Consider the following 13,454-nt stretch of genomic DNA (forward strand, 5'->3'; position numbering starts at 1 on the left):
AGAGACGAGTTGGGGCTAAAATTAGGGTTAGGGTTAGGGCTAGGGTTAGGGTTAGGGTTATGGCTAGGGTTAGGGCTAGGGCTAGGGTTAGGGTTAGGCTACTTTCACACTAGCGTTTTTTGGCTTCCGCCGCAATGCGTCGTTGGAGAAAAAAACGCATCCTGCAAAAGTGCTTGCAGGATGCGTTTTTTCTCCATTGACTTGCATTAGTGACACATTGCGACGGATTGCCACACGTCGCATCCGTCGTGCGACAGATGCGTCGTGCTTTGGCGGACCGTCGGCACAAAAAAACGCTACATGTAACTTTTTTTGTGCGACGTGTCCGCCATTTGCGACCGCACATGCGTGGCCGGAACTCCGCCCCCGCCTCCCCGCACTTCACAATGGGGCAGCGGATACGTTGAAAAAACAGCATCCTCTGCACCCGTTGTGCGGCGCTTACGCTAGCCTCGGTACGTCGGCCCGACACACTGCGATGGGCCGAGTACGACGCTAGTGTGAAAGTAGCCTTAGGCTTCTTTCACACTTGCGTCGGTACGGGGCGGTCGCAATGCGTCAGCCCGACGTACCGACGCACGTTGTGAAAATTGTGCACAACGTGGGCAGTGGATGCAGTTTTTCAACGCATCCGCTGCCCAGTCTATGTCTTGGGGAGGAGGGGGCAGAGTTACGGCCAAGCATGCGCGGAAATGGCGGACGCGACGTACAAAAAAAAGGTTACATTGAACTTTTTTTGTGACGACGGTCCGCCAAAACACAACGGATCCAGTGCACGATGGACGCGACGTGTGGCCATCCATCGGTAATACAAGTCTATGGGCAAAAAAGGCATCCTGTGGGCACATTTGCAGGATCCATTTTTTGTCCAAAACGACGGATTGTGACGGATGCCACACGACGCAAGTGTGAAAGTAGCCTTAGGGTTAGGGTTGGGGCTAAAGTTAGGGTTAGGGTTAAATTTAGGGTTAGGATTGGGGCTAAAGTTAGGTTAGGGCTAGGGTTGGGGCTAAAATTAGGGTTAGGGTTAGGGTTGGGGCTAAAGTTAGGGATAGAGTTGGGATTAGGGTTAGGGTTTGGATTAGGGTTGGTATTAGGGTTACGGTTGGGATTAGGGTTACGTTTGGGATTAGGGTTGGGATTAGGGTTAGGGTTGGGATTAGGGTTAAGGTTAGGGTTGGGATTAGGGTTAGGTTTAAGGTTAGGGTTGAGATTAGGGTTAGGGGTGTGTTGGATTTAGGGTTTTGATTAGGGTTATGGTTAGAGTTGAGATTAGGGCTGTTTTGGGGTTAGGGTTGTGATTATCGTTAGGGTTGTGATTAGGATTATGGATCGGGTTGAGATTAGGGTTAGGGGTGTGTTGGAGTTAGGGTTGGAGTTAGAATTGGGGGGTTTCCACTGTTTAGGTACATCAGGGGGTCTCCAAACACGACAGACAATTTTGCGCTAAAAAAGTCAAATGGTGCTCCCACCCTTCTGAGCTCTGCCGTGCGCCCAAACAGTGGTTTACCCCCACATATGGGGCATCAGCGTACTCAGGATAAATTGGACAACAACTTATGGGGTCCAATTTCTCCTGTTACCCTTGTGAAAATAAAAACTTGGGGGCTAAAAATCTTTTTTGTGGGAAAAAATATATTTTTTTATTTTCACTACTCTGCATTATAAACTTCTGTGAAGCATTTGAGCATTCAAAGTTCTCACCACATATCTAGATAAGTTCCTTAGGGGGTCTAGTTTCCAAAATTTGGTCACTTGTGGGGGGTTTCTACTGTTTAGGTACATCAGGGGCTCTGCAAACGCAACATAACACCCACAGACAATTCTATCAAAGTCTGAATTCCAAAATGGCGCTCCTTCTCTTCCGAGCTCTGCCGTGTGCCCAAACAGTGGTTTACCCCCACATATGGGGTACCAGCATACTCAGGACAAATTGGAGAACAAATATTGGTGTCCAATTTCTCTTGTTACCCTTGTGAAAATAAAAACTTGGGGGCTAAAAAATATTTTTTGTGGGAAAAAAATATATTTTTTATTTTCACTACTCTGCATTATAAACTTCTGTGACGCACTTGGGCATTCAAAGTTCTCACCACATATCTAGATAAGTTCCTTGGGGGGTCTATTTTCCAAAATGGGGTCACTTGTTTGGGGTTTCTACTGTTTAGGTACATTAGGGGTCTGCAAACGCAACATAACGCCAGCAGACAATTCTATCAAAGTCTGCATTCCAAAACGGCGCTCCTTCCCTTCCGAGCTCAGCCATGCGCCCAAACAGTGGTTTACCCCCACATATGGGGTACCAGCATACTCAGGACAAATTGGACAACAACTTTTGGGGTCCAATTTCTCTTGTTACCCTTATGAAAATAAAAACTTGGGGGCTAAAAAATCTTTTTTGTTAAAAAAAAAATATATTTTTTATTTTCACGACTGCATTATAAACTTCTGTGATGCACTTGGACATTCAAAGTTCTCACTACACATCTAGATAAGTTCCATGGGGGGTCTAGTTTCCAAAATGGGGTCACTTTTGGGGGGTTTCTACTGTTTAGGCACATCAGGGGCTCTCCAAACGCGACATGGCGTCCGATCTCAATTCCAGTCAATTTTGCATTGAAAAGTCAAATGGCGCTCCTTTGCTTCCGAGCTCAGCCATGCACCCAAACAGTGGTTTACCCCCACATATGGGGTGTCGGCGTACTCAGGACAAATTGTACAACAACTTCTGGGGTCCATTTTCTCCTGTTACCCTTGGTAAAATAAAAATTTGGAGGCAAAAAGATCATTTTTGTAGAAAAAATGCAATTTTTTAATTTTCATGGCTCTACGTTATAAACTTCTGTGAAGCACCTGGGGGTTTAAAGTGCTCACCACACAACTAGATAAGTTCCTTAAGGGGTCTAGTTTCCAAAATGGTGTCATTTGTGGGGGGTTTCCACTGTTTAGGCACATCAGGGGCTCTCCAAACGTGACATGGCGTCCGATCTCAATTCCAGCCAATTCTACATTGAAAAAATAAAACGACACTCCTTCTCCTCCAAGCTCTGCGGTGCGCCCAAACAGTGGTTTACCCCCACATATGGGGTATCGACGTACTCAGGAGAAATTGCACAACAACTATTGTGGTCTAATTTCTCCTGTTACCCTTGTGAAAATAAAAATTTCGGGGCAAAAAGATCATTTTTGTAGAAAAAATGCGATTTTTTATTTTCACGGCTCTACGTTATAAACTTCTGTGAAGCACTTGGGGGTTCAAAGTGCTCACCACACATCTAGATAAGTTCCTTAAGGGGTCTAGTTTCCAAAATGGTATCACTTGTGGGGGGTTTCCACTGTTTAGGCACATCAGGGGCTCTCCAAACGCGACATGGCATCCGATCTCAATTCCAGCCAATTCTGCATTGAAAAAGTCAAACGGTGCTCCTTCACTTCCAAGCTCTGCGGTGCGCCCAAACAGTGGTTTACCCCCACATATGGGGTATCGACGTACTCAGGAGAAATTGCACAACAACTTTTGTGGTCTAATTTCTCCTGTTACCCTTGTGAAAATAAGAATTTGTGGGCGAAAAAATCATTTTTGTGAAAACAAATGCGATTTTTTATTTTCACGGCTCTGCGTTATAAACTTCTGTGAAGCACCTGGGGGTTTAAAGTGCTCACCACACAACTAGATAAGTTCCTTAAGGGGTCTAGTTTCCAAAATGGTGTCATTTGTGGGGGGTTTCCACTGTTTAGGCACATCAGGGGCTCTCCAAACGTGACATGGCGTCCGATCTCAATTCCAGCCAATTCTACATTGAAAAAATAAAACGACACTCCTTCTCCTCCAAGCTCTGCGGTGCGCCCAAACAGTGGTTTACCCCCACATATGGGGTATCGACGTACTCAGGAGAAATTGCACAACAACTATTGTGGTCTAATTTCTCCTGTTACCCTTGTGAAAATAAAAATTTCGGGGCAAAAAGATCATTTTTGTAGAAAAAATGCGATTTTTTATTTTCACGGCTCTACGTTATAAACTTCTGTGAAGCACTTGGGGGTTCAAAGTGCTCACCACACATCTAGATAAGTTCCTTAAGGGGTCTAGTTTCCAAAATGGTATCACTTGTGGGGGGTTTCCACTGTTTAGGCACATCAGGGGCTCTCCAAACGCGACATGGCATCCGATCTCAATTCCAGCCAATTCTGCATTGAAAAAGTCAAACGGTGCTCCTTCACTTCCAAGCTCTGCGGTGCGCCCAAACAGTGGTTTACCCCCACATATGGGGTATCGACGTACTCAGGAGAAATTGCACAACAACTTTTGTGGTCTAATTTCTCCTGTTACCCTTGTGAAAATAAGAATTTGTGGGCGAAAAAATCATTTTTGTGAAAACAAATGCGATTTTTTATTTTCACGGCTCTACGTTATAAACTTCTGTGAAGCACTTGGGGGATCAAAGTCTCACCACACATCTAGATAAGTTCCTTAAGGGGTCTCGTTTCCAAAATGGTGTCACTTGTGGGGGGTTTCCACTGTTTAGGCACATTAGGGGCTCTCCAAACGCGACATGGCGTCCGATCTCAGTTCCAGACAATTCTGCATTGAAACAGTCAAACGGCGCTCCTTCACTTCCAAGCTCTGCGGTGCGCCCAAACAGTGGTTTACCTCCACATATGGGGTATCGGCGTACTCAGGAGAAATTGCACAACAAAATTTGTGGTTAAATTTCTGTTTTTACACTTGTGAAAATTAAAAAAAATGGTTCTGAAGTAAAATGTTTGCAAAAAAAAGTTAAATGTTCATTTTTTTCTTCCACATTGTTTCAGTTCCTGTGAAGTACGTAAAGGGTTAATAAACTTCTTGAATGTGGTTTTGAGCACCTTGAGGGGTGCAGTTTTTAGAATGGTGTCACACTTGGTTATTTTCTATCATATAGACCCCTCAAAATGACTTCAAAGGTGATGTGGTCCCTAAAAAAAACATGGTGTTGTAAAAATGAGAAATTGCTGGTCAACTATTAACCCTTATAACTCCCTAACAAAAAAAAATTTTGTTTCCAAAATTGTGCTGATGTAAAGTGGACATGTGGGAAATGTTATTTATTAACTATTTTTCGTGACATATCTCTCTGATTTAAGGGCATAAAAATACAAAGTTTGAAAATTGCAAAATTTTAAAATTTTCGCCATATTTCCGTTTTTTTCATAAATAATCGCAAGTAATATCGAAGAAATGTTACCACTAACTTGAAGTACAATATGTCACGAAAAAACAATCTCAGAATCAGCGGGATCCGATAAAGCGTTCCAGAGTTATAACCTCATAAAGTGACAGTGGTCAGAATTGTAAAAATTGGCTCGGTCATTAAGTACCAAATTGGCTCTGTCACTAAGGGGTTAAAGCACTTTGAATTCTAAAAATTGTAGCTCTGCTCTAAAGGAATAACCATATTGAATTATAAAATGTGTAAAGGAGTAGAAAGTGTATATTGCTGTCTAAATAACATACTGTAGCTGGAACCTTTTCGAATAATGAGTAAGCCATGACCACGGGTGTTTTAGCCTAATATTTTTGTTGTTAATTAGAAGGTAAACATGTTTTCAGTCCTTAATCAAGTCATAAGCGTACCATAATAATATGCAAATACACTAATCTGCGATGTCTTTAATTTTACTTTTAATTGGTAATTTATTATCTATGGGGTTAAATGCATCAGTGACAAGTGCAGATGTATAATCGCACTTCAATTTATTAACTTGTTCAAAGCCTATTTGGAATAATAAATGTATGATACCTATATATGAGGCAAGTCATCTAGACATTTTTTAATCCTGACATACTTAACCATAATAGACCATGACTTCCCCTGAGAGAAGGAGACCATATAAGTCAATTGTAGATAATAGAGGCATAGCTAGTGGTTCAGCATGGGGAAGGGAGAGGGGTTGGAACACATATGAATGGGCCTCCAACTCTGTTTTTTTCACTGTATATGGCTGGAGAATGGCCGTGTGTCACTTTTTTTTGTATACTGTAAGCTTTGGTGGCGGGGTTGGATTACATGACAGCAGGTTTGCTAGTCCCCTAGCGACAATATTCTGCTGATAAAACAATAATTTTATAAAAACTACAGCAAGCAACCCAGTAAGTGACACATCGCTTGAATCAGGGTGTAACAACCCTGTCGGCATCACTGCATGGCCTTCCATCCCCCACCTGCCTGATACATCTACTCACCCCAAGCCATGCTGTGAGTTCTGTCTGCTGCCGGCTCCATGCGGTGTGCTTCATGGCTGCTTGCTCTGTGTACACTTCCTGCCTTGTGCATAGGGGGGCGGCGCTGGCAAATCCAGATTCTTATTGAGACTGTGTGCACCTCCCTAAGGTGTCCCTGGCCAATTGTCTAGAGGCCTTTGATACTTAAGGCATCCCCACCCATTAGAGGATGCCTGAGCATATTATCTCTTAGCATCTTGCTACTGAGGTGCCAGGTCACGTCTCTGTCCGCCACCCAGTGGGGCGTCATACCCTGGTCTGAATCTGTGTTCCGTTACTTCAGTGTCTGACTCTGAGGCCTGCAATCCACAGGCCTATATCCATGTGCAGTTCTAGTATCTGTGTCTGTTCCTGTCTGAACTCTGGTCTATGTCCGTTCCTGTTCCTTCTTTGTTTGCCATTCCCACTCTGCTGTGTGTATTTCTGTGTTCCCTCTCTGCTCGCCACTACTAGTCGTTCTGCACCTCTCAGCTCTGCTCACCACAACCTGTGGCTCTGCACCTCTCTGCTCTGCTCGCCACAACCTGTGGCTCTGCGCTTCTCTGCTCCACTTGCCACACCCGTGGCTCTGTGCTTCTCTGCTCTGCTCGCCACAACCCGTGGCTCTGTGCTTCTCTGCTCTGCTCGCCACAACCTGTGGCTCTGCGCCTTCTGGCTCTTAGCTCCACCTCCAGTGGCTCCGCTCTTGGCTCCACCTCCAGTGGCTCCATTCTTGGCTCCGCCTCCAGTGGGTCCACTCTTTGCTCCGCCTCCAGATGATCAGCTTTTGGCTCTGCCTCCTCCTCTGCTCTTGGCTCCAGCTCTTCCTTTTATGCTCTTAGTTCTGCCTCCTTCTCTGCTCTTAGCTCCACCTCCTTCTCTGCTCTTGGCTCCGCCTTTGTTTCTGCTCTTGGCTCCTCCTGTTGTTCTGCTTTGTATCCGCTCTTGCGGTCTTGCTCTACCTCCGTTCTGCAACTAGTCGTACAGGTCTCTACCTGTTCCCATATACCCTCCAGTCTGAACAGGTTCTTACCTGTTTCCATACACCTACCTGTATACCAGTTCCGATCTGTCCTACCAGAGTATCAGCCCTGTCCGCCTGTTCTGCCAGAGTGCCAGACGTGCCCCCCTCCCTGCCAGTGTCTCTGCCGTGCCCTTCTGTCTGCCAGAGTGCCAGCGATGCCCGCCTGCTTGCCAGTGTCTCAGCTGTGCCCCCCTGCCTGCCAGTGTCTCTGCCATGCCCGTCTGCCAGTGTCACAGCCGTGCCTGCCTGTGTCACAGAAGCCACAGCCAGACACCACCCTGGAGTGGTACCTGGCAGCTACCTGCCGCACAAGTCTGACCTCACCATCAGAGGCTCCAGCGAACACGTAGGAAGCTACTTAGTTACACCCCTTCCTGCCCGCGCCAACCAGTCGGCGTGAGCGTTACACAGGGTCTCTGTCCCTACATTATGCTGTTCACAAATAAGGTAGAAAAAAACCTGGTGACAGATTTCTTTGAAATGTAATCTGTCAGTAGGATCAACCCTTCTAAGCAGTCTATATGGGCCCGTAGGTCATAGGTGGAGTTAGCAGTGTTAGATATGTAGAGCAAGAAGGAAGACTGTCAATCGTTATATGTCTCACACTTGCATTCAAAATAATCTCTGGAGGCAGATTCTCAGGGAGATCTGTGTCCTGCCCATAGATCTTAACAGCTTATTTACAGATTAATAAAAATGTGGATTTTTCTGGAGTAATACATTGGATTGCAGATATTAAGATATCATTTTATTCAGCTTTCTATGACCTACATGCCCATATAAGCATCTCAGGTGGATTTAGCCTACTGACCAGGGGCGTAACTACCACGGTCGCAGCAGTCGCCACTGCGACCGGGCCCGGGGGAGTCGGGCCCGGCAGGACAGATGCACGCCGACACCAGCAAAAAGTTAAAAACTGTTGCCGTGCAGGTGATTTCTCCCGCACTACAACAGACAGACCTGCCCTCCACCTGACCTGCCGGGCGCACACATCAGATCAGCAGCCGACACCTGAACAGTTAGGAAGGGCTGAAGGGCCTGTGGTGACGTCATCATTATCATAGGTCCTTCACCATTTATCAGCTCTGCCTCCTGATCACATGACGATGACGTCACCACAGGTCCTTTAGCTCTCAGCAGCAGCTCAGTCCTGGTTGTGTGCAGCTCGGGTTCTCTGGTATCAGCCAGTAGCAGATTTCCGGTTCCTGCTGTTCCGTAGAGATGTGGCATCAGATGGGGCAGAATGTGGAGTCAGATGGGGCAGAATGTGGAGTCAGATGGGGCAGAATGTGGAGTCAGATGGGGCAGAATGTGGAGTCAGATGGGGCAGAATGTGGAGTCAGATGGGGCAGAATGTGGAGACAGATGAGGCAGAATGTGGAGACAGATGAGGCAGAATGTGGAGACAGATGAGGCAGAATGTGGAGACAGATGAGGCAGAATGTGGAGACAGATGAGGCAGAATGTGGAGACAGATGAGGCAGAATGTGGAGACAGATTGGGAAGAATGTGTATTCAGAATGTGTATTCAGATGGGGCAGAATGTGGAGTCAGATGGGGCAGAATGTGGAGTCAGATGGGGCAGAATGTGGAGTCAGATGGGGCAGAGTGTGTATTCAGATGGGGCAGAGTGTGTGTTCAGATATGGCAGAATGTGGAGTCAGATGGGGAAGAATGTGGAGTCAGATGAGGCAGAATGTGGAGTCAGATGGGGCAGAGTGTGTATTCAGATGGGGCAGAGTGTGTGTTCAGATATGGCAGAATGTGGAGTCAGATGGGGAAGAATGTGGAGTCAGATGAGGCAGAATGTGGAGTCAGATGAGGCAGAATGTGGAGTCAGGTGGGGCAGAGTGTGGAGTCAGGTGGGGCAGAATGTGGAGTCAGATGGGGCAGAATGTGTATTCAGATGGGGCAGAGTGTGTGTTCAGATATGGCAGAATGTGGAGTCAGATGGGGAAGAATGTGGAGTCAGATGGGGCAGAGTGTGTATTCAGATGGGGCAGAGTGTGTGTTCAGATATGGCAGAATGTGGAGTCAGATGGGGAAGAATGTGGAGTCAGATGAGGCAGAATGTGGAGTCAGATGAGGCAGAATGTGGAGTCAGGTGGGGCAGAGTGTGGAGTCAGATGGGGCAGAATGTGGAGTCAGATGGGGCAGAATGTGGAGTCAGATGAGGCAGAATGTGGAGTCAGATGGGGCAGAATGTGGAGTCAGATGGGGCAGAATGTGGAGTCAGATGGGGCAGAATGTGGAGTCAGATGGGGCAGAATGTGGAGTCAGATGGGGCAGAATGTGGAGTCAGATGGGGCAGAATGTGGAGACAGATGGGGCAGAATGTGGATTTGGGTGGAAAATATTTTGGCCGGGTGGGCCCATTTGAAAGTTCGCATCGGGGCCCATAACTTGGTAGTTACGCCACTGCTACTGACAGACTTGTAGGATCGCTACTTCCAACAGGTGGTGCTATAGAGTTTAAGTCCTCTTTTTCTCAGAAGAGACAATTTGCATATAAACGAAAAAATAATTATTTCCTTCTGCATTACCTATGTTTAACCTATTTTACCTTGCTGGCTAATACCATCTCAGTATTCATTTATGTTTACTTTTCTTTCTTTCTGCAGGTCTCCTGAGTTAATATGTTCACTGACAAGCACAAGTGAAAACCCGTGAAAATGATTCCGTATGCCATCGTTATGTAAGAAGAGATTTCAGTGTACAAGGAGGTTTCAGAAGTTACTTTTCCAAAATAGAAGTTGAAGAATATTGTTCCCTGTATATCATTCTCATCTCTACATTTCTGAATAACTGTCCAAAAAGTACTGATCTATAACTGTACTACATGACAGTGTGTAGGCAGTGTGCAACATACACAGGTAGCAAGTCCTATAAAATTTTGCATACATTTGTAGACCTCAGATTATACATTTCCTACTAAAAAAAATCTATTGCACATCATGGCCTGGAAGTATCAATTACTACATGTAAAAAAGTGCAGATTTTATATACAGGTGAAAACTGTTCAAGAATGTCCTGATAAGTCTTTGTTGGCAGATATTTTAGGACTTATTAGATAAAGTACATTACGTGCCAATTAAAACATGTTTGCACTCAGTATATCACATCTTCAAAAATATATCAGTTCTGTGCCACCATTTTAAAAGGATTGTATTAGTTGTAACCAGTTATTACTGATGTAAGAACTATGGACACAAAGGAAATATATGTAACACTTTCTACTGCCAATAATAATACTGTATAGAACAATATATCTCACCAAACGTTCTACGTTCCTAAAAGATAATTTAGCATACCATACAGCAAATATCTTATTCCAGGACATGCTGTACCCCTCCGCACATATGAATTTCATGAATATCTGAGCGGAAAGTTTGAGCCATGTGAACATAAGGCAATTTAGAACTAGAGCCAAAAATCACTTTGCTTATCTAACAGAAGTGGAAAAGTTGTACAAAATGTATTTGACCAAGTGAGTAGCTCTTCACTTACGAAACCTGCATCCTTAATTATTACCTAGTCATTGGCAATTGATTGAATGTTTCTGTTCATAAGGAAACTTGCCTTGTTCTTAACCAATGAACAACTTGGCAGTATGTGTTAGCGCATTAGTTGTCAGGTTATTTGAATGTTACTCTAGTCTAAATGTGAAGACATGGATTTACCAAGATTAACCAATAGGAGCATATATTAAATCACTGTCTCTACGATTGTTACATGTAAGTATTAACCATCGAATTCTGAACAGTTTTTTGGTTGTGTTCAATATTTTATTGTGCGTGTGTATGTATATAATATATATTATATATACAGATATGTATACAAGATATTTTAAAAAACTGTGCAAACGTTTTAGGCAGGTGTGGAAAAAAAGGCTGCAAAGTAAGAATGTTATCTAAAATAGAAGTCTTAATAGTTTCTTTTTTCAATTAACAAAATTGAACTGAATGACCAAAAGAGAAATCTAGATCAAATCAATATTTGGCGTGTCCACTGTTTAACCTCAAAACAGCATCAATTCTTCTAGGTACATGTCCACATAGTCTTATAGGAAGTTGGCAGGGAGGTTGTTCCAAACATCTTGGCTAACCAAACACCAATTTTGTCCAGATATAGCCTTGTGCAAATCCTTCTCTCTCTTCATGTAATCTCATACTGAGTATATGTTGAGATCAGGGCTTTGTGGGGGCCATATCATCACTTCCAGGACTTCTTGTTCTTCTTTACACTGAAGATACTTCCAAATTATATTGACTGTATGTTTGGGTCATTGTCCTGCTGCTGAATAAATTTGAAGCCAATCAACACCTTCATGATGGTATTGCATGATGGATAAGTATCTACTTATATTAGCATTATGGACACCCTTAACCCTGACAAAATCCCCCAAGTCTCACTGTTTCCTGCACACACTCTTGTATGCTTCTCCTGGTTGGTCTTCAGCAAAAAAAACTGTCTTCTGATACAGACAAATTTTTCAAATTTTGACTCATCAGTCCAGAGCAGCTTCTGCCATTTTTCTGCACCCAAGTTCCCATGTCGTTGTGCATAATTGAGTCACTTTGGCTAGTTTTGGACACAATTCTTCAAGGAAGACCACTTCGGGCCAGACTTCTCTGAATAGTAAATGGGTCCCACTTGTCACTGCTAGTGCTGAGCTGATAGCACTGCTGACATTTTCCAGCTTTGAAGAGCAGTTAGCATAATTTGTTTTTTATTTGCTGCACTAAATTTCCTAGGTCATACACGGATTCTACAGTTCACTATGTTGCCCATTTATCGGTGCTTATTCCAAAGAGCTTGAACAGCTCATCTTGAAACCTCAGTCTTAGAAGTCTTTGCCTGGGAGAGATCTTGCTGATGCAGTATAACTACATCGTGTCTTGTTGCTATGCTCTTACAATGCTGTATGACTGAGTGTGGATATTCCTCACCTAGTTTTAAGCCTTTTTCACAGCTAATTCCAGTGGACTGTGTCTCAACTTACATATGAAAGTGATAATCATTATCACCTTGTTTGGTATAATTCGTTACTGTTAGGCCATGTGCACACGTTCAGGATTGTTAGCGTTTTTTTCGCGTTTTTTCGCTATAAAAACGTGATAAAAACGCGAAAAAAAACGCTTACATAAGCCTCCTATTATTTACAGGGTATTCCGCATTTTTTGTGCAAATGTTGCGATTTTTTCCGCGAAAAAATCGCATAGCGGAAAAAAAAGCAACATGTTCATTAAAAATGCGGAATTGCAGGGATTCCGCACACCTAGGGGTCCATTGATCTGCTTACTTCCCGCACGGGGCTGTGCACACCATGCGGGAAGTAAGCAGATTATATGCGGTTGGTACCCAGGGTGGAGGAGAGGAGACTCTCCTCCACGCACTGGGCACCATATAAGTGGTCAAAAAATAAGAAATAAAATAATAAACAGTCCTATACTCACCCTCGATGTATTCCCGCCTCCTCGCACGCTGCCGTTCGGTTCCTGTAGCTGGTGTGCGCTGAAGGACCTCGCCGAATGACGTCACTGTCCTGTGATTGGTCGTGAGCGGTCATGTGACCGCTCACGTGACCGTGACGTCACGGGAGGTCCTGTGCGCACAGACCAGCTAGAAGAGGAGCCGGACGGCCGCTGAGGAGATGTCTGGGTGAGTATAAGCATTTTTTTATTTTTTTTATTATTTTTAAACATTCTATCTTTTACTATAGATGCTGCATAAGCTGCATCTATAGTAAAAAGTTGGTCACACTTGTCAAACGCTATGTTTGACAAGTGTGACCAACCTGTCAGTCAGTTTTCCAAGCGATGCTACAGATCGCTTGGAAAACTTTAGCATTCTGCAAGCTAATTACGCTTGCAGAATGCTAAAAAAACGCGAAAAAAACGGAAAAAAAACGCAAAAAAAAAATGCGGATTTCTTGCAGAAAATTTCCGGTTTTCTTCAGGAATTTTCTGCAAGAAATCCGCAACGTGTGCACATACCCTTACTCCTGACTATGATTCTACAAAATCTATGACTTCATGAAAGTGTACCTAGGAAAATTGATGCTGTTTCAATGCTAAGGGTGGTCACACCAAATTTCTCTTTGCACTTTGTAAACAGTTAGGATTCCCTTACCCCCATTAACCTTGGCCTTTCCTCCCCTGTGAACATAGTCCCACTTTTTCTTATTTC

At 44.1% G+C, this 13,454-nt stretch overlaps 1 protein-coding gene across 2 annotated transcripts in view; it reads left to right on the forward strand.

The window, feature by feature from the left end:
* The window catches only part of LHFPL3 (LHFPL tetraspan subfamily member 3), a 98,474-nt gene extending 88,276 nt beyond the window's left edge, over nucleotides 1-10,198 (forward strand). For both annotated transcript variants that reach the window (XM_077264744.1, XM_077264745.1), the window contains one exon: nucleotides 9,887-10,198. In XM_077264744.1, coding sequence (XP_077120859.1) covers nucleotides 9,887-9,900 — 14 coding nt within the window. In that variant the 3' untranslated portion in view covers nucleotides 9,901-10,198. The remainder of the gene's footprint in view (nucleotides 1-9,886) is intronic.
* The last annotated feature ends 3,256 nt before the right edge of the window (nucleotides 10,199-13,454 follow it).

This window comes from Ranitomeya variabilis, chromosome 5 (genome assembly GCF_051348905.1).
Source record: "Ranitomeya variabilis isolate aRanVar5 chromosome 5, aRanVar5.hap1, whole genome shotgun sequence".
Lineage (NCBI taxonomy): Eukaryota > Metazoa > Chordata > Amphibia > Anura > Dendrobatidae > Ranitomeya > Ranitomeya variabilis.